Genomic DNA, 22979 nt, shown 5'->3' with positions numbered 1-22979 from the left:
GATATAATTTTTAGCTACAATGTTGTAAACAAAGTTCTTTTAAGAAGAATAGACTGTATTATTGTCTTTCCACTGACGTCATCAAACCAATGATCATCAAAGGGGTAACTCTATAATAGTGGGATCGGTTCTTTTAAACCTTGTCTATCGGCTTACCTGCGTACATCACTCTAATGCACTTTTTGAAAGTGAATCATAAGAATAACTTAAATGTCTCAAGGGAGAATAAAGGCCATTGTTTTCTCTTGACTATTTCAAGTGTTACTGTCAGTGAGAAAAATTCCCGGATTAGCTTAGGTGTAGCCGTACCCTACCCCCGCCAAGTACGGCTACACGTAGGCTAAACATGGATTAACCAATTTTGAAGAAACTTGCTGCCGAGGATGGCCTTAATAAGATGGTCGAAAAGCCTAAAAGCTGTTGGCTTTATAAAAATAATCTTATTTCTACTCAGAAGAGTCCAAAATAAGTGCGAATACTTGTGGAATATTGAGAAAACGGCTCTAAAGTTCTGGGTGCTTTCAATTGGTAAATCCAGATTAAAATTTTTAAATACAGATTTCGCATTTTTTTAGTAAAAAATGAAAAGCAAAAACGGATTTCGACGCTGAAAAGTCTGTCCTCAAGGTGGATCATTATTAAAAAATCCAAAGCTATTTTTTTTTCTTTTTATAGCCAACGGTTAACCTCATTGAGACCCCTTCTAGAAGATATCCTTTTTGGATTTCCCGGAAAAACGCAAAACATATAAATCCATGAGATCCGGATCCACTTTGAGGATGGATTTCTCAGCGTTGAAAGTCGTTTTTGGATTTCATGATTTACCGCCAAATTCGAATTCCCGATTTCAAAATCAAAATCCAGATTCGTCGAAGTTAAGCACTCAGATTTCTTTGAACACGGCGTCTTCTTTCTGATTGGCCTAGACTAGCTCTCGACCCAGTTTCTTAAAAGCCACATTCAAAATGGCGGACGAACTGCTGTGAATTTAGGGTTGAAAGATTCGATGTCGCACTGAATGGTCAGTTTATTACGACAGTTGTGTTACATTTGATGACGGATGATGAGCTGTTCTAAAAACTCGTCTCGTCTTCACTTTGTACATCGGATGTGTTCAGTAACATCTTTCTACCATGATGAGATTCTAATTTTACTAGGAACCCCCCGACAGGTGAGAGATCTTCAAAGAACTTTGATAATGAAATGTATCCTATCACATAGGAATGTTACTTACTCATCTTCTAACAAATGTTACACTGGACTTAACCCTGTTTGACAACTCAAATGAACTACCCTAACATGCACCAATCCTTCGATGTTTTTGTTTTGTTTTCGTTAGTCACAACAAACACCACGAAATTTAAGCGATTATTTTAAACATTCAAGCGTGATAGCGTGATCCAAGTCGTGTTACATTCATTATCGGTCACGAAGAAAGGTGAGAAATCGATAATATTAAATGTCCTTTAGTGTACAGATTGACGCAGATACAAAATGTATCTTCCATGAACATCAAATGGCATGGCTATGTTTGGAAGGAGATTCTTTTAAAAGACTTGCACACCCATTTTAAGCCGCATTGTAAACATATTTATGGTCAAGAAGAGCAACACCTTTTTTCTTTTCTTTTTTCTTTACTGATTTTCTTATTCTAAATAAATTCAACATTCTATCATGGTGATTTATTGCAAGAACGGTTGCTTATCAGAGGCTCTTAAACATTAAACTAAGAGCTAAAAGTTAATAGACGGTTAATCCCTTTTTACAAAAATTCAAATTTCTGATTTTGTTCTTCAAAGTTGACCTCCAAAGCATTTGAATGTAAATCTGCCAATTTGTCTCATCGGATTTATAATTTAGCTAAGTTAGACATTGCAAAACTGAAGTTTCATTTGTGCTCTGCAGGCATCAAGTGGTCTCCCCAGAAATTTGAAATTAGAAGGCAGAAATTGTAATTTCTCTTGCTGTTGCAATACCTCACTAATTTAAAAGTATCTTTTGCAACAAGTTTCATAATCAGTTATCCCATAGCATGTTTCAGTGTCCTCTGGAACACTTTCATGTAGACAAAGAGACTTAATTTAGTAATGTTTGTTTTTATAAACTGTGTGGTGTAGAAAATGAATTTGAGAAAAAACTCAGTGAAACCTAATGTGTAAAACTTCTTTGAAAATCAAGAATTTGCAATTATTTTAAATGAACATTTAATTCCTGTTATTTTTTCTTGGCTTAGTTTTCATTTTCCATCTTTTCTTAAGTTTTTATGTTTTCTTTCCAGGCCCAATTAGCTGTAAAAACCAGGTATATATATAAGAGGGTGTATATAACAGGGTGTAAGCAATGGCCAAATTAATCCGGTCATTTGAGTGACTTTTTTACATAGCATGAGACAACTAAATGCTGATATTTTTAGTAGCAGATTGAAGTGATGATGCTGAGATGACCTAAGGAGCAAAAGTTTGGGTGCAATTGACAACATGCTGGATTTGTCTAAACTTTTTTAAGGAAGCAACGTCCTGCAGGTAAAAATGAAAATTCTTGAATGGGTATTATCTGTTGTACTAAAATGTTGGTTATGTGATCTGTCTTTGATTTAAAAAAAAGAATGGTGTCTATTTGTGATTCTCAACAGTGATTTTGCTTTTAACTTAAGAATGGCTGCCTGTTAGGATCGAGAATCGTCCGTCAACGACCATTTTGGTGAATTGCTCATATTTTGCCCAATGATACCCTTTGGTAAACTATTTTCAAAAATCAAGTTTAAAAGTTCCGACGATTATTAAATTTTTAGAAATTGGCGAAAATTTGAAAACGCGGTTTAAGTGCGGTTTTCCGCCTATCAAATTGTCCAAAATTCACTGCAAAAACCAAGCTCCGTTGAAGGCTTAAAATTAATTCAATTGACACCAAACTTCACACGATATAAGAAAAAGCCTTCCCATCCATTTTCACTATGTTAATTTTTCTGTACACATTGATACTGAGAATTTTTAAGTCTTCTTAGCAACACCCTCAAAGAGCGCTTAATGTGACAGCAAAAAATAGGTTAAATTTAACGCGATAAAAGTGTACCTGGTACCTTATATTTCAATTTTTTAACTTGATATTCGTAATATAATGATACTATTTATTTCCTGAGTAAACTTTGATGCTTTGAATCGGACCGCTTCCCTTCGAAAATACCACAAATGTTTGTGTCCAGAGCGAGCAAAATGATGTGTGTTGTGTAAACAAACGCTAATCTTATCATTCCTTCCCTGGTGGAAAAAGGTTTTAAAATAAACTTTAATTCTGGAAATGTCTGACTTGTATTCCACAAAATATCGAGTTATAGTGAAGTCGTACATTCAGAGTTGTGTGAGAGCTGAGAGAAAATAAAATCACCGTCGAAAATGTTCTTACAGTCATTTCATCGATCACCATTACAAGTATTACGATTACGAAAATTGTGACAATTGATCAGTCTGTTGAATGACTTTTAAGCATTTCATCTGCAAGGGCTTTGTTTTAGTTTGTTTTAGATATATATGTATATATAAATCAAGAATTCTAGCGAATACAGAAGTAGAACAGCATTCTTTACAAGCAGTTCAGTGTATTAACGCGAATTGTTCCTATTTATCATAATTAACCGACATCCGGTCCCAACAAACACTGGCCGCACCACATGAGACCCTAAATGGGCTGTCATCATGAAATATACCATAGACTGAAAACAAAAACTTTACTCAAGGTCTGATAACTACATGATAACACTATTATACTTCAATCTCAGATGTATTTTCATTGAGCTTCCAACATCTCGCACCATCTTGACCAAGATGCGGTAATTCAAACACAATTTTCTCTCGTGGTAAAGCCTGTCACGTCATCACTGCCCACGAAGCTCTTGCACAAATGGTTGAAATTTCGTAACAGATCTAAGGAAAGTTATTTCACGGACGAGTCTTGAGCTTTCATACGTGCTCTCATCAGAAGTTATTATTTCTTGTCATTTTATGGCTCTCTGTAGCTATATAACGCTAGTTGGTAAGGTGACCCCTTGCGGGCGATCTCCTGATTATCCTGGTCAGGTGGAATACATTACACTCGAGGATTGCACGAAAGATGTAACTGGACATCTATCGACTCTTGGACTGAGTGCAGATGAAGGTTCTAGAACTGAAATGAAGCTGCTATTAGCCAGAGCCGGTAAATATTGATTTTGTGTGTTTTCAGGTAACTTTATTGTGCTTATGAATGAGTGCTGCAACAGATTTAATTGGTGTTATATTTTTTACAGGTGTTTTCTCATTTGAGCAAAAACATCTTACCCTGACTATTTGCCCACGCCATAGGGCAGACTTTGGCATACGTTGGAGGACTAGGAAAACCCTTTGTGCGATTCCCAAGGATCTAGCGACACATAAGTCCTCAAGTGCCAAAGGAAGCAACCGTGTGGATAGCCGAAAATCGATGGATATTTTTTTGAACACCAACACCTTAGTTCCAGTTGGGTCGCGTAAGTTGAATTGCTTCTGTTGATAGATGTTCTTATGAAATTGCTTTTTCTCACGTTTATTTGTAATACCTTACACACAAAAAAAGCACTATAAGTTTCAACTTTCTCAAGCTAGCAAATTTTATATTTGTGAGGAAACTGCAATTTATATTGCTAACGTTTTTTTCTCGTCTGAGTAGCTGATAATCCATTGATTGATGACAGATTGATTACTTTATACCTAGAAATAGTAATTGATATGAGTTATTTACTTTGCTTTTTTTAATAAAAGCAATTTGTAGGCGATGCGACGAGTTTATCTGCAGGCAAGTTGCAGATGAACAGACGCCGGTGGAGGGCGCTGGAGCAAGTACTGTGTCTACCCCTAAAGAGCCTCGAGTGGTGCAGATACCTGAACAACAGACAATGGTAAGCTTCAAATATGAATTGATGATCTCAATCTTGTTTTTTAAAAGGAAAAGAGTCATTTTTAGAAGAGCATAGAAATTGGAAAAAAAATCGAGGAAGAAAAAACACGTGACAAACACAAACACAGCGTGACAAACACAGTAGTAAATCTGGGACAAGGCTCCTTCGTTGACCAGTAAAACTCACTGCTTTTCGGTCACTTTTTTTATATGAGGGTTGGGGAAGGGGAGCGGTGCTATGCCGCACTTTGGTAGGCTAATTCCTGTCCCACATTTTTTTGTTTTCTGGATGTCTCGAAACAGTACCTGGTGCTGCTGAGATTTTTTATTACCCGAAACTGATTCCCTACAAACATATACAAAGAAATCGGTTTTAGAGATTTGATGCTTATAGAGCAAAACTTTTCGTAGGTTCATGAGATGGAAACAGACCGTCCAGGAGAGGAATCAAGTGCTGGTAGTGAGTCATCTTCTGATGGTCTTGAGACGGACTTGATGTTTCTGGAAATATCATCCCAGGAGTTGAAGGATGACGAGACGTTTCTCAGTCCCGATACTGCAAGCCTCGTCTCCTCAACGAGTGAAGAGAGCATCACCTCAAAGCCAAATTCCCGTGAAAAGTTGAACGAGTATCTGGTGTCCAAAAACTTTGAACCTGTCTCTCAACCTTGGGTTGAGTGGGAAAAGGCCAGTGACAGCACTAAGCTGCGGTATACTAGACGAACCGCAGCGATTTTTTCTTCTGTGCTCCACGACCTAACACCCAGTTGTGCAGGTTCTCTTTGGCAAGCAGTCGTCTCTTATCCTGCCATGAACGAAGCACTTGGGCTGGACGAACTCTCCGAAACTTCCAAATGCTACCTCCAGGTCTTAGCTGAGGCATATGACAAAGCCTATGGGTGGGACACAAGACGGCAAATTCTTTCGATGATGAGTGGTGTTTCCAATTATAATGATATCTCGAGATTCTTACCTGGCTTAAGTAGATATCGTTTTACCATAGCTAATCTGCATCGTCTTCAGCACGGAAGCGGCGCTTCAGTGACCCCCCAGCCTTCATCAAAGATAAGAGTCGACCCAAGACAACTGGATCACTTTTTATCTTATATAACAAGCCCCCATTTGGTGCAAGATCTGCCATTTGGACAAAAAACACTGAAGCTCTCCTCTGGACAACTGGTTGAAGTACCCAATGTTATTCGCACCATGATACCGCAAAGGATAGTGCGTCAGTATACCCAGTACTGCAAAGAGACTGGATTTGAGGCGTTCAGCGAGCGGACGATGCTGCGTGTTCTAAATGAATGCAAGGCCTCGACCAGTAAGTCTCTCCAAGGCCTTGACTATTTTGCAGCAGACGGGGCGCGTGCGTTCGATGAACTAGAAGGCTTGGTTCTTCAATTGGGGGAGCTTGGTCGTGGAAAGGAGTGGCAAGTGCGATACGTGAAATCATTAAAGGTGGCCAAATTCTACCTGAAGGGTGATTTCAAGGTAAGCAACCGAAAGTGTCAAGAGTTCCAAGAAAATTGGATTATGTTTTTCAAGCAGGGTGATCTTATTTCACAAATGGATGGAAGTATGGCACGAAAAAACCGTTCCGATGACAGGTCCACCCTGACTAGGAAATATACGTCGGTTTTTGCTCTTGGTATTCGTTTTTTATCAGTATAAATTATGCTTGTAATAGATTTTATCTTCTCAGATTATTGAGGTTATTCGATTTAGATAACATGAAGCATACATATTGCAAATATTTTTTGTCGTTAATGTTGCAGTAACACGGTAATCCATGCTTTGTGTCAAGCTGTGTTTCCTATTTTCACTCAGGTTCACGTGAGCTCTTCTCCCGTTGCAAGTCATTGCAGTGTATTTGCTCTGAGTGACACCGAAGATTCTGACCTGCGGCAGCAATGCAAACACAACCATGACGAGCTCTGTGACCAATGTGAAAGCTTGCATTCGACCCTGAACGACATATCTACTGCGGTCGATGAAGCATCTTGTACCACAGAAGAAGACAAAGACGAAGCTTTGTTTCTCGTTAGCTCTGCTACGCTTGCCATCCAGTCATGGAAGTGCCATTTGCTGAGGTCGACCCATCAAGATCAGGCTCGTTTGGACGTCATCGATGCCCTTAATTCTGGAACAGTATTCATTGTAAATGACTGGGCCATGAAGTTCTTGCCTCAGAGATACCGCGAGTCACAGACAGACTGGTTTGGTAAGCGGGGTATTTCTTGGCACATATCTGTGGTATACAGACGAATAGAGGGTGTGCTACAGTGGCAAGCCTTTATCTATGTGATTCAGTCCTGTACCCAAGGAAGTTCTGCTGTTACCGCGATTATGCAACATGTTCTAGCCACATTGAAGCAAGAGTATCCTGAAATCAACAAGGCCTACTTCAGGCAAGATAACGCCGGCTGCTACCACTCCTCCCGCACGTTAACGAAGTGCCAAGAAATTTCAGCGAACACCGGAGTGAAGAGAGTCCGCGTTGATTTCAGCGACCCGCAAGGCGGGAAAGGGGCTGTAGATCGACTAGCTGCGAGTTGTAAAAGCCACATTAGGGCATTTATTAATGAAGGCCATGATGTCTGCACCGCCAGCGACCTGAAGGAAGCTCTGCTATCCCATGGCGGTTTGGAAGGTGTACGAGTGGTTTCTCTGGATACCATCGAAGAAACGCCAGACGATGTGCAAACCATTACAGGAATCACCAAGTTGAACAACTTTGAGTTTAGTTCAGTGGGCTCTATTTCCTGTTGGCGCGCATATTCCGTCGGCCAAGGGAAAGTGATCAAAATTGAAAAATCCTCTTCTGGTGAGTTAATGGTTCTTGAATAAGCCCAGGCCTTTCTGCTAGTTTATGACAGTCTGTTCTGTAAGGTTTCTATTAATAAGGGAAAAATTTTATCCTCAATGCATCATAAAAGACTTTCCATAAGAGATTAAATGTTTACAAAACGCTGCTCAAACAAACAAAACACAAGAAAAAGGGGTGAGTATTTTAAACCCCTCTTACACGGTATTCTGTCGTGGGCTGCCTTTGAGGGCTACGCGTTGATGCAAGATAATTATTTCTTAGCTGTGTGGCTGTCATATTTATATTTCTCTTATATCTTTTGAAGGTCCTGGACAAGGGATTCTGCAGCCATCATTTTCTGCAGGAGATTTCCGTTCCTATAAAAGTACCCCCCACAAATCGTCAGGGGAAGAAAATGTGGCTGAAGAGACAGCTTCCATAGAACGTGGCCAGGTAACAGGGGTGTATTCATGTCCTCAAGACGGCTGTACTCGTGTTTTTCAAAGGCTTTCAGCCTTAGAAAAGCACTTGTCGCTTGAAAAATGTACCAGGGTACCAGAAAAAAATTCTTTAATGGACTTGGCAAAAATTGGCTACAAATCGTATTTGGAGGAAGGTGTGGGAAAGCTGCCATCGCTTCAAGCCCCTGTACGACAGGAAGATTCTCGTGTTTCTCTGAAAGAAGGATGGGCTCTTAGAGTAGTAAGGAAGGCTTACAGGTTCAGTGAAAAGCAAAAGTCGTACCTTTTATCTAAATTTCGAATAGGGCAGACGACAGGCCACAAGCTTGACGCAGAGGTAGTTGCTCGAGAAATGCGGCGTGCCCGGGGCACCGATGGTGCACGACTATTCCAGTCATCAGAATTCCTCACAACCACCCAGATCACCTCCTTCTTCTCAAGACAGAGTGCCTTAGTACGCCAGAGAGATCCTGATGAGGCTTATATCCGAGCAGCTCAAGAGGAGAGTAATTTCAGCGAAGCAAAGGAGACTGTCGCGTCAATACAACTTGACCATCCCCTGATCTACGATCAGTACGATCTTTGTGAAATGGCGCTAAATGACTCTTTGAAGATCCTGAAGCTACCCATGCTGCAGCACATGTGTGAAGACCTTGGCCTCGATATACCATCAACGCCCATGCGTAAAAAGGCCTCGTACTTGGCTCTACTGAAAGAGATTGTCAGCAAATGTACTTGCCAAAAGTCATCGTGATGCTGACTTTCTCTTTAGTTTAGCAGAATAGAAAAGTGAGGAAGAAACGAATTAACGGTGACTCGTTCCTAATCGTCAGTTACTAGTTATCTCATTTTTAAAGCTCGTAGAGTAATTAGAAGTTCTTTCGTTTTGTTCTGTTTTTCTTTTAATCATGCCAATATTGACCCTCACTTTCCTTTTCTGGTCTTCACATTGGTAATGGAGTTTAACTCATCTGGTAACTGACACATGCAAACTGACAGACGTGAGAGTATTCAACCTACATTTCTTTCCGCTCATTTTGAAGTGCGGGATTTCTTTCTATAATTTAACGACATAATTATTTCATTTGCGGTTTCTACGCGGGTATGTTTCAGCACCCCCGACACGTTTCCAATGGCGTTACGTTGCGTGACATTGATAATCACATGGATAACAAGAACTTTCGCCTTGCATTTAATTACGTTGAAGGTCAAAAGTCGCCTTTCCATGTATTTAAACCTACAGAAAATGAGTTCTCAAAGTAAAAGATAAAAAAAATCTAATTTATCAGCATGGAATCAAGTACTAATCTACTAAGTAGCTTCTCTCGAATGTATCTTTTGCATTACTTGAATGTGAGTTGGTGCTAATGTAATATGTACTTCACTTGTAGATTTTTAGCCAAAAAATATTTTGTAGAACCTTTTCAAATATCTTACGGAATAATTTACTTGTCACTTTACATTTTCCGAGCTACAAACCGACACAGCAGAGGCCGGATTTAATTTATAATGGTAATTGAACTAAGTGTAGTGCAATTTGGGCTGAAATCATACGCGTGATTTCAAAATTGAACGAGCGCGCAGTGCGAGTTCAATTTGAAATCACAAGTATGATTTCAGACCAAAATTGCACAACACAAGGTTCAATTACCACTTTATTACATCCATTTTGAAATTGCCCAAATACAGGACTTAAATTCATCCATTTTTTGGGAGGAAAAAATAAGAGTTTTGGAAACAAAAGTTGCAAAATTTGCCACATGATCCTTCATGTCTTTCATCTTCCTGCAATTTGATTGGTTACTTAAAACAAGCCTTGAAGTCTGATTGGTTGTTTTGTTTTTAGTGTAGCCTCCTCATTGGCTGGAAAAAAGATGCGATTTAAAGCAAAAAATGGTGCAATTCATGAATAAATCGCACCAATTAGAGCCAATCAGATTACAGGGACCACCAGTGATTTCAAAATGGATGTAATAAGGAGATTTAACAACTCGATATGATTAAATTACCTTGTTGTTTGTTTACACACTTTGCATCATTTTGCTCGCTCAAGTCAAACACTTCTGCCATTTTCGAAGGGAAGCAATGCGATTCCGAGCATCACACTTTCCACAATGAATGGAAAATAGCAATATTTCACGAATATGTTGTTGAAAATCTAAAATATGTGGTACCAGGTACATTTTTTTCGCGTGAAATATCACCCGTTTTTCGCTGCCATTTTACGCGGTCTGTGAGGATGTTCTTTCAAAAGCTTAAGTAATCCCAAAATCGATGTGCCCAAAAAAAATCACTCACTAGAATTGAATGAGAATAGCTGTCCTAATATCGTGTGGAGTTTGGTGTTGATTGATTCCATTTTCATCCTTAAACGGGGCTTGGTTTTTGCAGTTAATTTTTGACTGTGCGTCATGCGGAGCCTGAGCTCCGGAAGCCTGAAAACCGCGTTTTCAGATTTTCGCAAATTTATGAAAATTTAATAATCGCTGAAACTTAAAAACATGATTTTTGAAAATAGTTTATCAAAGGGTATCTTTGAGCAAAATATGAGCAATTCACCAAAATGGTCGTTGACGGACAATTCTCGATCCTGACAGGCAGCCATTCTTAAAGCAAAATCACAGTTGAGAATGACAAGTGGACACCATTCTTTTTCTTCAATAAATGTAAAACTAGGAGAAGTACTCAGCAATGAGGAGACATAGAGTAAAATATGATAACGTGACTTTACTGACATTGACAGTGTCATTTTGATTGAAAGGTTTTTAAATACTAGCACTTATTTGGACTCAGTTTGTGCCCAGTAGTTAGATGGTTTCTAAAATAGTCTGCCAATAATCTTTGTTGTTTTCATTATGCCTTTATTTTTACTACTAACAGCTGGTATCTTCAGTCAAAACATATGTAATACCATTGCTGCTATGACATACATGTGAATTTTATGAGCATTATTGGAGGCATTGTGGCTGAGTGGTTAGGGCACTGGACTTAAGTCTTGTGGTCCCAGGTTCAGCTCTTCACCCCATTACTCACTGTTTTGTTTTTGGTTGCCCTAAGTTTAACTCCCAAGCTGTGCTTATAAAAAGCTTACTGGTCTGCCCTCTGGTGAGTTGGGATCTTTGGTTTTGCAATGTTTATTTACAAGCCCTACTGGGGAAGTGGTCCGTGATTATTATTATCATTATTATTGTAATTGAACTATGATGATAATGAAAATGCTGTCAGAACATTTTCAAGAAATTTACCATTATTCAGAATCAATAATTGTCTTAAAAACAGTTAACTGATCAGGAACTAATATTCTTGTCTTCTCTATTTATACAGTCTTGTTGCAGTTGGGTGAGGGAAGCGAGCATCTCAAGAGGATTGCAAACTTCAGAAAGAGAAAAAGGACATTATTTGGTGAGTCTTGCTTCTTGGGGTCTTCTACTCTGCAAAAGGGTTTCTATTTGTTAAAAAAATTGTCCCTATTCTGTGTGAACATCCACTTGATGCTACTTTTATTGATGACTGAGAGCCCTTTCTATTTCACCCATACTAATATAATGATTGTTTTTTTCATTATTCTCTTACAAAGTAAGAAAGGAAAGGGTAGGAGTTAAAACTGTTCCCTCATAATATATTTTCAGAACATTGGCAATTTATTAAAGACTATAGAATTATGGCACAATTTCCAGCTGCAGACTGCGTAAGAGACATACAGGATGATAGAGTGTACCAAAAATTCATCCAGCATGACCCTTATGCCAGAGGAAAGAAAGTACTTTTAATTGTAGTTACTACTGCAGTGCACTGTTGATTAAGTGCAAGAAGTTTAGTATCAGTGGCCACTTATTTGTTTTCTTGTGGAGTTACCTCCTCAAGAAAGATACAAATTTGAAAATATATTACTAACTGTACTGTAGTATGGGAAGTCTAAACCACATGTGCCACTAATTTCAGAGCATTATACCAGTAAATTATTCAATATGGCAAATGGTAGTAATTGTAATAATGAAACATGTGAACTTGTGTCATCAATGTGCAGAATCCAATCTGTTGTACCACAAAAATATCAAGCAGTACAATGGTAAATTTGGCTGCAGTACGTGCAAACATCCAGGGAGGTACAGTCATTCTGCCCGGCAAATACGTGCAAGGCTGTACGAATACTGGCCTTCTGGTACTGTGGCTGTCAGAGCAGCACACGAAACCAGGATGTTATTACTAATCATGAACATGATTAGTAATTATTTTCAACTAGCTGTTAGTGTCTTTCATACTCAATCATCAAATGTAATCTGAACTATCTGTCCAAATTTAATCTTTTAATACTGTAAATGTTAGGTTTCCTGTGCACTAGGCCCTGTCTCTGCCGAGGTTTTGTCATTCAACACTAAGGTCAGACCTCAGTGCACATGTGTTTTTATTGCTTGTTATTTTTGCCTTTATTCTTTGGATGATCTTTTAACTAGACTTACATTGAAGGAATAGAACATTACAGAATCATTATGGATATTGTTGGAATTTTTAAGGTCATGGACTAGGACACTTGCTTGTTTGTAAGGATTTCTCATACAGTATTGTATTCAAGCATCCCTCTGATAAGCACCTAATCTCTAATAAGCACCCCCTTTCTAATAAGCACCCCCTCTCTAATAAGCATCCCCTCTCCAATAAGCACCCCCTCTCTGATAAGCACCCCCTCTATAATAAGCACCCCTTCTCTAATAAGCATCCCCTCTCTTGAAATCACACCCCTCTTATAAGCACCCCCTTTCTAATAGGCACCCCCTCTCTTTTAAGCACCCCTCTCTAATAAGCACCCCTTCTCTAATAAGCACCTCTCTTATAAGCACCCGCTCTCTAATAAGCGCCCCCTCTCTCATAAGCACCCCCTTTCTTATAAGCACCTCTCTTATAAGCACCCCCTCTCTAATGAGCAACCCCTCTCTAGAAAGCACCTCCCTGATAAGCACCCCCTCCCTAATAAGCACCCCTTTTTAAGCATCCCCTCAAATAAGCACCACCTCTCTAATAAGCACCCCCTCTCTTAGATGCAGCCCTCTCTAATAAGCTCCTCCCTCTTATAAGCACCCCTCTCTTGTAAGCACCCCCCTCTCAGAAGCACCCCCTCTCTCAGAAGCACCCCCTCTCTCAGAAGCACCCCCTCTCTTATAAGCACCCCCTCTCTTATAATCATTCCCACTCTAATAAGCAGCCCACCTCTAATAAGCACCCCCTCCCCTCTTATAAGCACCTCTCTCTCCATGAAGTTTTCGTCTGAGGTAGTGAGAAGTACATTATTATATGATGATGACATTGACTGCACTTTGTGATGTTCAGATTTCTCTTACCAGCATAAGGATAGCAGCTGAATGGAAATTCCATTACCAGTTCTAAAAACCATATCATTTTCATCTCAGCTAGTGAGAAGTATATCATTATGAAATGATGACATTGACCACGCTTTGTCTCCCAATGATGATCTGCCTTAACAATTAGATGCCACAAAAAATTTATATTTTTGATGCGAATAATGATCTTTTCCTTTTTGTGGTCAGAGTAGCTGCTGTTTGTGAACCGCACGATATGGTTTTCGCGAGTCGATAGCTTGCGGCCAGATTACTATGTTGACTTAGAAATGGCAGCGTCGATAGTCAACTTCTTACCTCTTGAATTTTTTTGGCTTTGAAATCTGAAAAAACGGGAGTCGAGATGTAATTTTTAGATACACTTTTATGAGTAGAGAAAGAAGTCGCTTGGTTTCAGTTCCCTTAAGAAGGTTAGATAATATTGTCGTCTTTCCACTGCCGTCATCAAACCAATGATCATCAAAGAGGTTATTCCATAATAGTTGGATCGGTTCTTTTAAACCTTGTCTATCGGCTTATCTGCGTACATCACTCAAATGCATTTTGTTGAAAGTGAATCATGAGAATGATTTAAATGTTTCAAGAGAAGATTAAGGCCATTATTTTCTCTTTAATGATTCAAGTGTTATTGTCAGAGAGAAAATTTCCTAGAAGGTGGAGACATGGATGAGCCCACTAGTAGCCATACCCTCCCCTCCCCTCGCCAAGTACGGCTACACGTAGGCTGGACGTGGCTGAACCAATTTTGGAGAAACTTGCTGCCGAGGATGACCTTAATAGATAGTCGAAAAGCCTTAAAATTGTTGACTATATAAAAATAATCATATTTCTATTCAGAAGAGTCCAAAATAACTGCGAGTATTGGGAAAACGGCTCTAAAGTTCTGGGTGCTTTCGATTGGTAAATCCGGGTTAAAATTTTGAAATACAGATTTGCAGTAAAAAATGAAAAGTAAAAGCGGATTTCGACGCTGAAAAATCTGTCCCCAAGGTGGATTTCCATTAAAAATCCTGAGCTAATATATATATATATTTTTTTGTTTTCCTTTTTGGATTTCCCGGAAAAACGCAAAACATGGAAATCCATGAGATCTGTAGTTAGATTTCTTAATTGAGTTCCACTATGAGGATGGATTTTTCAGCGTTGAAAGTCGTTTTTAGATTAAGAGTTTTACCGCAAAATCCGAATTCCCGATTTCAAAATCAAAATCCAGATTCGTTGAAGTTAAGAACTCAGATTTTTCTTAAAACAATGTCTTCTTTCTGATTGGCCAAGACTAGCTCTCAACCCAGTTTCTTAGCAGCCACATTCAAAATGGCGGACGAGCTGCCACGATTTCAGGACTGAAAGAACCGATGTCGCACTGAATAGTCAGTTTATTTTGACAATTGTGTTACATTTGATGACGGATGATGATGATCAATCCTAAAAATCGTCTAATCTTCACTTTGTACATCGGATGTGTTCAGTAACGTCTTTCTACCATGTTGAAATTCTAATGTTTACCAGGAACCCCTCGACAGGTGAGAGATCTTCAAAGAACTTTGACAATGAAATGTATGTTATTGCATAGGAACGTTACTTACTAATCTTCACAAATGTTGCACTGATCACGAAGGAATGGGGTGATGGACAAAACAATGATCTCCTGTCCACAGATTTAGTTACGCCCATTGGACAACTCTTCGATTTCTTTTGTTTTGTTTTCGTTAATCAGAACAAACTCCACGAAATTTGGGCGAATATTTTAAACATACAAAATCCTCTCCTCGAAATGTAGCGTGATCCAAGTTATGTTACATTCTTCAATATCGGTCACGAACTGAGGCGAGAAATCGATAATTTTAATTGTCCTTAAGCTTCAGTATAGAGATTTGACGCAGATGCAAAATGTATTTTTCATGTACATCAGTTGGCATGGCTTTGTTCGGAAGGACTTGCATATGTTTTGGAGGACTTGCACTTCCATTTTAAGTCGCATTGTAAACATATTTATGATCAAAAGAGCAACACCTTTCATTCTTTTTGTTTAATGATTTTATACTAAATGAATTTAAGATTCTATCATGGTGATTTATTGCGAGAATGATTGCTTATCACAGGTTATTAAGTATTAAAATAAGTGCGAAAAAGTGACAGACGGTTAATCCCTTTTACAAAATTCAAATTTTTGATTGAGTTCCTTAAAATGGACATCAAAAGCCAATGTGTCTCATCAGATTTTTAATTTAGCTTAGTTAGACATTATAGAACCTAAGTTTCAGTTGTACTCTGCAGGTATCAAGTGGTCTCCCCTGGAATTTTTAAGGCAAAAGGCAGAAATTGTAATTTCTGTGGCTTTCGGAATAATTCTCACCAAAGTATCTTTTGCAACAAGTTTCATTGTAATCAGTTATCCCTTAGCGTGGCTCTGTCCTCTGGAACACTTTCTTGTAGACAAAGAGACTTGAGAATGTTTGTTATTTATAAACTGTGTGGTGTAGGAAATGAATTTGAAAAGAAACTAAATGAATCTTAATTTGTAAAACTTCTTTTAAAATGAAGAGTTTGGGATAAATTAGAACAGGTAACAGATTTACTCTGTTACTGAGTGCCTTTTAAACTATAACAGAAGCACTTTGATTGAAGATTGTAGTCACCTTTGCTTTTCTTTTTCATGAATGAGTTAAAACTGGAAAACAAGAGCATTAAGTATCTTTCTTTTAAAAGACATAAATTTAGTTAAGGCAATTTCTCTGAAAAAAATTGTTGAATAATTTTCCTTAAACTTTCCTTAAATGTTCCTTACAAATGTCTCTTTAGAAAAAATACATTAATTTTAAAAAAAGATAAGTCAATGTGCTTGTTTAGGAGATTAAATAACGGGCCAAACATACCCCATTTATGCCTGTACAGTGGCACTAATCAATGAGTGTCATTTCATCAGTTCACAGTACATTTTGCTGCAGGTGGAAGCTAAGGTTTTTAAAGTAACCCTTGAAAATAACTTGATATGGTACATAGAAAGTTTGGAGCATTATGGAACAATTTCATATATAAATAATAGGAAAATCAAGTAAATTTAAATGACATAGACTTAAAATGTTCCTTGAATCGTTCCTTTCAAGATCATAATTTGAATCCTCAAGTAATGGGCTAATTTGTGCATGCTTTAAGCTTTATCTTTTTTACCCTTTGGAGATTTTTTTTAAATCCTCAATTTAAAGGGGATAAATGGTACATGAAATTTATGCAATAAAAAGTATAGGTCACCATGCTTGCTCATAGAGCTAAATATGGTCGTACCTCTTTACCTGGTCCACGGATTGGAAAACAATACCATGTTACATGATTTTAATGTGCAATACAGGATACGCGGTGATAAAGCGAGGAATCACCTAACATTTTCATGCATTTTAACTCTGAATCAAGACACAAATAATTGGTTGGACTGCATGGAGTTTTCTTCTGGGCTCATTAAGGCAAGAAAATGGGGGTTAGTTAATTTTATTAAGGTAAGCAGTGGCCAAATCAATCTAGTCATTTGAGTGAATTTTTTTCATGGCATGAGATAATTAAATGCTGATATTTTTAAAGGCAGATTGAAGTGATAATGATAATGATGCTGTGATGACTTAAGCAGCAAAAGTTTGGGTGCAATGGACAACAGGCTAGATTTGTTTGAACTTTTTTAAGGAAGCTACTTCATAAAGGCAAAAATAAAAGTTCTTGGGTAATCTGTTTTAAAATATTTGGTGACATGATCTGTCTGTGGTGTAGTAAAGGAAAAACACTGTTGAGAATGACAAGAAGATACCGTTCTTTTTTCAATTAATGTAAAAGTAGGAGAAGAACCCAGCAATGAGAAAAGGTAGAGTAAAATATAATACATGTAACTTGACTTTTCTGACACATGGACGGTCTCATTTTGAATGACAGATTTTTAATCCTGGTGCTCAATTGGCTCAGTTCAAGCCTAGTTGTTAAATAGTTTCTAAATTAGTCTGCCAATGATCTTTGTAGATCTCCTTGAGCCTTCATTTTACTACACCTTGTATCTTAAAATATATGTGGAATACTATTGTAAATGTGACATTCACATGAATTTTGCCAGCATTATTGGAGACATTGTGGCTGAGTGGTTGGGGCACTTGACTCGTACTCTTGTGGTCCTGAGTTCAGCTCTTCACCCTGTTACTCACTGGATTTGTTTTTGGTTGCTCCCAGTTTAACTACTAGGCTGCACTTTGTAAAAAGCCAACTGGCTTGCCCGTGTCCAAAATATCACAAGTTGTGTATAAGGATTCTCACTTCAGATAACCGAGGGCATCATCGGTACACTTTGCTACCTCTGGTGTGGTGACTGTTTTTTTTCCCTTTGCATCTTAAATTTCAGGATTTCATAAGTTACTCTGGTTCTACAGACAAATTACAGAGCATACTAAAGAAAAACCAATGGAATCACTCACTGTTCTGAAAAGTTGATTGATTAACACTGTGAGCTTGAAGAACCAAAACAGACAGAGTGTCCCCTGTGATTGTTCATCATAAAAGAATTAATTATTGATGATACTTTCGCAGAAGATGTAAAACAGTTGGATTCCCTCTTGAACTCAAGACGTGTTGCGGAAACGGGAAGAGCAAGAAATGGCCATTAAGAAATGTAGGAACAAAGAGGACTGTATAACTGATGAAATGAAAATGTTTCAATTACTATGGAGGATGCTACGCCTAAAGAAGTGAGTTATAGGTTAGCATGAACCAATGAGTTAACTGTTAAAATCAATAGCTTTTCTTACTGTTTTCAAAAACAGGTACCAAGTGATCAATACCGTAATGATTCGATTTGGCGCCCTCGTGCTAAAAGCGCCCCCTCTGTGATAGGCACCCCCTTTCTAATAAGCACCCTCTCTAATAAGCACCTTCTCTAATATAATAAGCACCCCCTCTAATAAGCGCTCCCTCTAACAGGCACCTGCACATTCGAAGGTGGTTCATCTTCCTTTAATTGCTTACTTCAAACCGATTGTTCCACGGGAGCTGATCAGATTCCAACTACATTCATAAAGCTAGAGGTTATATAACTGAAGCATACTTCCCAAAGCTTTGGAAGATCGCCAGAGTGTCGCCCAAACCCAAGGTAGACAACCCAACGACCAATGACGACCTAGGACCAATCTCGATATTACCAGTGTTGTCTAAGTTGTTCGAAAGGCTGGTCGGCTGGCTGATGTCGGAGTTCGCAAATAGCGACTCTCTTCTTCTTGATAACATTTCCAGTTTCCGTGAAGGGCACTCTACCACTACTGCCCTTCTTTGAATAAGAGATGATATAAAGCTCGCTATGAAAAAGAAAGAGGTCACCTTGATGGTTCTCGCCGATTTTTCTAAGGCTTTTAATACGGTTTGTTTCAAGACGACGCTAAAGAAATTCTACAAACTTGTCTTCTCCAAAAATTATTTAAAATGGCTCCTTAGCTATTCGTCTGGTCGAACACAATTCGTACAAATTGATGACACTAAATCAGCCACACCTCAAATTGTCACAGTTTGGAATACCTCAAGGATCGATCCTTGGGCCGATGATCTTCAATTTGTATGTATCAGACCTCCGAGACAACCTCGATCCATCCACGTCTTGTTCTTAGTACGCTGATGACACATCCCTCTACACCCTCTGTGCAGTGAGGGAATTGGAATCACCGACGTACGATTTAAATGAATCCCTTACCAAACTTGGATCATGGTCTTAGGACTCTAACCCTGCCTTTAACCCTAATAAGACCAAATTCATGGTTCTCTCCACCCAGAAAATGTCATCCCATCACAAATTAGCAGATTGCGCACTTAATCTCACTGTCGGAGACAACTCTCTTAAGCGAGTCGAATCTACAAAGTTTCTCGAGGTTAACATCCACAGTAACCTCAAATGGGACGACCCTATCAAACATTTAGCTGCCTCATGTTATGGTACCTTAGCCACGCTTAAAAAAGTCAAGAACTTTACTAATTATAAGTTAAGAAAGCACCTTGCCGAATTGTTAGTTCTATTACGCTTAGACTTAAGTGACTTATTGTATTTTACCCGCTCAGTGAAAATCTGCTTAAAAAGCTTCAGCATATTCAGTTTTCCGCTGCCAGCTTTGTCACCGGTCACCATGAATACTCTACTTAAATTAAGCTGGTTACCAATGAGTGAGCGTCGGGACTGGCATTTACTTAAAGCAGCGCACAAAGCCCTGTATGATGAACATTGGCCCAGGAATTTGAGGCGTGAAACTGTACAACACGGTAGATGCTTACGTTCCAGCGAAACTATTAACCTTAACATACCACTGGAGTCAGGCACATTTCAGGACTGTGCCGCTAAGCGTTTTAACTCCCTCCCGGCTGCAGTGAAATCCTGCCCGGACTTTAACGCCGCTCCAAAAGAAACTCATAAAATTTTTAAAAGCTGCTGTAGATGTTTCTAGAGATGTGCATGTAGATATTATTATAATTAATTCTGATGTGTGCACAGTTCCTTCAAATGAATGATCACGCCTTCAAATTTTGCGACGACGATTTCTTGGCTATTCGTTCTGGCCAGGAAAGATCCAAGGACAGTATGTCCGTTCAACAGTCTTCTTGGTTCTTTTCAAATAAACATCAAAGCTTTGTTTGGAACAATTTGCTGGTTCTCAAAAAATTAAATAAGTGCCGTGTTCCATAATAGCGCCCCGTTTCAAATAAGCGCCACCCCTCTCGGTATCAAGAGTAAATAAGCGCTCCGGAATCCTTACGGCATGTACAAGAAAAATCAATATCGCTGAGCTTTTTTCATACTTGATTTTTTTTTCCCACGACGAAGAAAAGCTATAACAATTGCCAAAGCGACAATGGCTTCTGACTTTTCAGGCTCTTAAGTCGAGGATGAGGGAGAGAGTATTGCGGGAAGAAAAACAGCAAAAAGGGGAAGGGGGTGGGGAAGAGGCAGGCCCCCGCTCACACCACTCCCCTACCTGCCGCTTTATTCAAAGCTAATTCCAACAGGAAACTCTTCACAAACTATATCGACAATCGGGCACGTAATCAGATTGCTTATTAGCTGAGTAATGGGCCAACAGGTTTTAGATTGATGACAAGTAACATGACACACGTTCAAGCTACCAAAAAATCAACTGAATTCGAAAGGGTGTCTATGTCAATCCCCCATTGTCAAGGTCAAGGTCTCTAAAAAACGCGATTGGTTAATTGATCAGATCACCCACGTCTCACGTGAATACCAAAAACATACCATAGGGGAGGGAAAGACAAAACTTGTTTCCGAAATATTGACGAAAAAATTAGAAAACTTCGACGACCAGGATATGTAGATATACTTTGTTGAGAAATTGCGAGGTCAAGATGACTGAATATGAGCTCAATTCCTCAGTTTCGAAGTTTTTGTCTCGGTCTATAACAGCAATTCAAAACGACAAGACCAAAATCCCGCTATCCTGTACACCCAATGTTTGCTGTTAAAAAAGGGGAAAATGAAGAAATAAAACTGCAATCCTGTCCTATCAACGCGCATTAATATAGTGAAAAAGGAGGTACATGTCAATGTTAGTAGGCTCCTGTCAATGTACATGCCAGTTGGCCGCGAAACTTTCTAATAAAATTAATTTTTTTCCAGGGCATAAAGATGGGTTCTGGGAAAACGTCGTGGTCAATTTAGCAATGGCAAAGAAGAAGTTTGAAAGACTGCTCATTCACAAACTCATTTGAGCCATATTTAAGGAACTTCTTCATGGACTTACTTAGCTATTGTTCTCAACTGAGGCCCTTGACCTATTGTCAGAATTAAAAAAAAAAAAAGATTTTGAGTTATAAAAAAAACATTATTACTTCATGATCTTGTGGTCGACTCAAATGCATTTTGTTGAAAGTGAATCATAAGAATAATTTAAATGTTTCAAGAGAGAATAAAGGCCATTATTTTCTCTTGACTATTTCAAGTGTCATTGTCAGTGAGAAAATTTCCCAGAAAGTGGAGACATGGAGTAGCCTATGTTTAGCCGTACCCTACCCTCGCCAAGTACGACTACACGTAGGCTAGGCGTGGATTAACCAATTTTGAAGAAACTTACTGCCGAGGATGGCCTTAATAAGATGGTCGAAAAGCCTAAAAGCTGTTGGCCTTATAAAAATAATCTTATATCTATTCAGAAGAGTCCAAAATAAGCGCGTAAACTTGTGGAATATTGGGAAAACTGCTCTAAAGTTCTGGGTGCTTTCGATTGGTAAATCCGGATTAAAATTTTGAAATAGAGATAACGGATTTTGTTGTAAGAAATGAAGAGCGAAAACGGATTTCGACGCTAAAAAATCTGTCCTTTTTTCTTTTTATAGCTAACGGTCAACCTCGGTGAGACCCCTCTTAGAGGGTGTGAATGGGGTTAACCGACTAGCGACAAAGGGCGTAAAAAATTACTGACTACCGACGAAACGGGGAAAAAATTACCGACTAGCGACAAATAAATTCTAACCGACAACCGACAACCGACAACCGACATGGTCAGACGTGATAGGGATGTTTGTACTCAGAAAGAACAGCATTTTGATGATTTCTAGCTCAGAAAATCCTTCTTCACCCGACGTAACCATATTAATTCCAAATTTAGCCGAATTATAGAATTTCTTGTCTTCAAATTACTTTAAATCCACGGGATCCTTCTTTTCGGTGAGCAGCGTGGGCTCATTTCTAGAACAGCGGCTCGTAATCGGGCTGACAAGACGCCCTGCTGTCTCATTTCAAGAACAGCAGATCACAATCGAGCCGACGAGACGCCCTGCTGTTGTCTTTTTATTGCTCGTTGTTTGTTCATGCGGTCGGGTCATGACTGGGATTGCTAAAGTCATCGTGAGTTTTTTTCGAAAAGGTGAAGAAGTCGCCATCGAACGTCATCGAAGCAGGGTCCCAGTAGACAAAGAAGCTCATAGAGGAGTATCTGAACTAAAAAAACATCTTGCGGAGTTTTTAGGACTAAAGGAGCAGGCACATCAATATGGAATTGGCGGATTTTCGTTTAAGTTATTTCGCCTGGCGAAATCGCCTGCGGGCAAATGCGAAAATTTTGCAATTGTGACGGAAGGGCAATGGCAGCTTGAACTTCCAAATTTAATATCGGATGAAAGTAGCAGTGAGCTCAACGTAAGTGTGGAACGCGTGCAGCGGAGTTTGATGAATCACTTTAGTTCTGTAGTTAAATATTAAGCTCAAATATTAACGTGGTTAAACTCTAGTTCCACCGTTTTTTGTTTGTTGTTTTGTGGAGCGGAATGTTTTTTTTTCTTTTTCACCGTCCATTTGAATGCGAAAATTGAGAAGAAAAATCTCTACAAAGAAGTAGCGAGTAAATCAGTTTATAAGCTTCTTTCTGATTAATTGGTGAATGAACAACAGTGTAGCTTAACATATTAAAGACCCCGTTCATTTATACACGCCCT

General features: G+C 38.8%; 2 protein-coding genes across 12 annotated transcripts; both read left to right on the top strand.

The window, feature by feature from the left end:
* The first annotated feature begins 939 nt into the window (after positions 1-939).
* LOC149050685 (uncharacterized) lies at positions 940-21478 on the top strand. 11 transcript variants are annotated; one of them, XR_016184274.1, is made up of 6 exons: positions 940-1171; positions 1340-1438; positions 2417-2522; positions 11500-11577; positions 11805-15052; positions 18090-20993. XR_016184274.1 is itself a non-coding variant. In XM_089198206.1 (3 exons), the coding sequence occupies exons 1-3, from the start codon at positions 1061-1063 to the stop codon at positions 18096-18098; spliced, it is 198 nt and encodes a 65-aa protein (XP_089054332.1). In that variant the 5' UTR covers positions 940-1060; the 3' UTR covers positions 18099-19533. The 11 variants fall into 11 exon arrangements, 2 of the variants coding, with proteins under 2 accessions (XP_089054332.1, XP_089054331.1); XR_016184273.1 differs by having other exon boundaries at positions 2414-2522; XR_016184275.1 differs by having other exon boundaries at positions 982-1021; positions 2414-2522.
* LOC149050686 (uncharacterized) lies at positions 5660-9112 on the top strand. Its single transcript, XM_089198244.1, has 3 exons — positions 5660-6399; positions 6736-7732; positions 8040-9112. The coding sequence occupies exons 1-3, from the start codon at positions 5719-5721 to the stop codon at positions 8927-8929; spliced, it is 2568 nt and encodes an 855-aa protein (XP_089054370.1). The 5' UTR covers positions 5660-5718; the 3' UTR covers positions 8930-9112.
* Positions 21479-22979: the final 1501 nt, after the last annotated feature.

This window comes from Pocillopora damicornis, chromosome 2 (genome assembly GCF_964200805.1).
Source record: "Pocillopora damicornis chromosome 2, jaPocDami1.2, whole genome shotgun sequence".
Classification (NCBI taxonomy): Eukaryota; Metazoa; Cnidaria; class Anthozoa; order Scleractinia; family Pocilloporidae; genus Pocillopora; species Pocillopora damicornis.
Note: the sequence above shows the minus strand (reverse complement) of the source record. Positions and strands in the feature narration are given on the sequence as shown.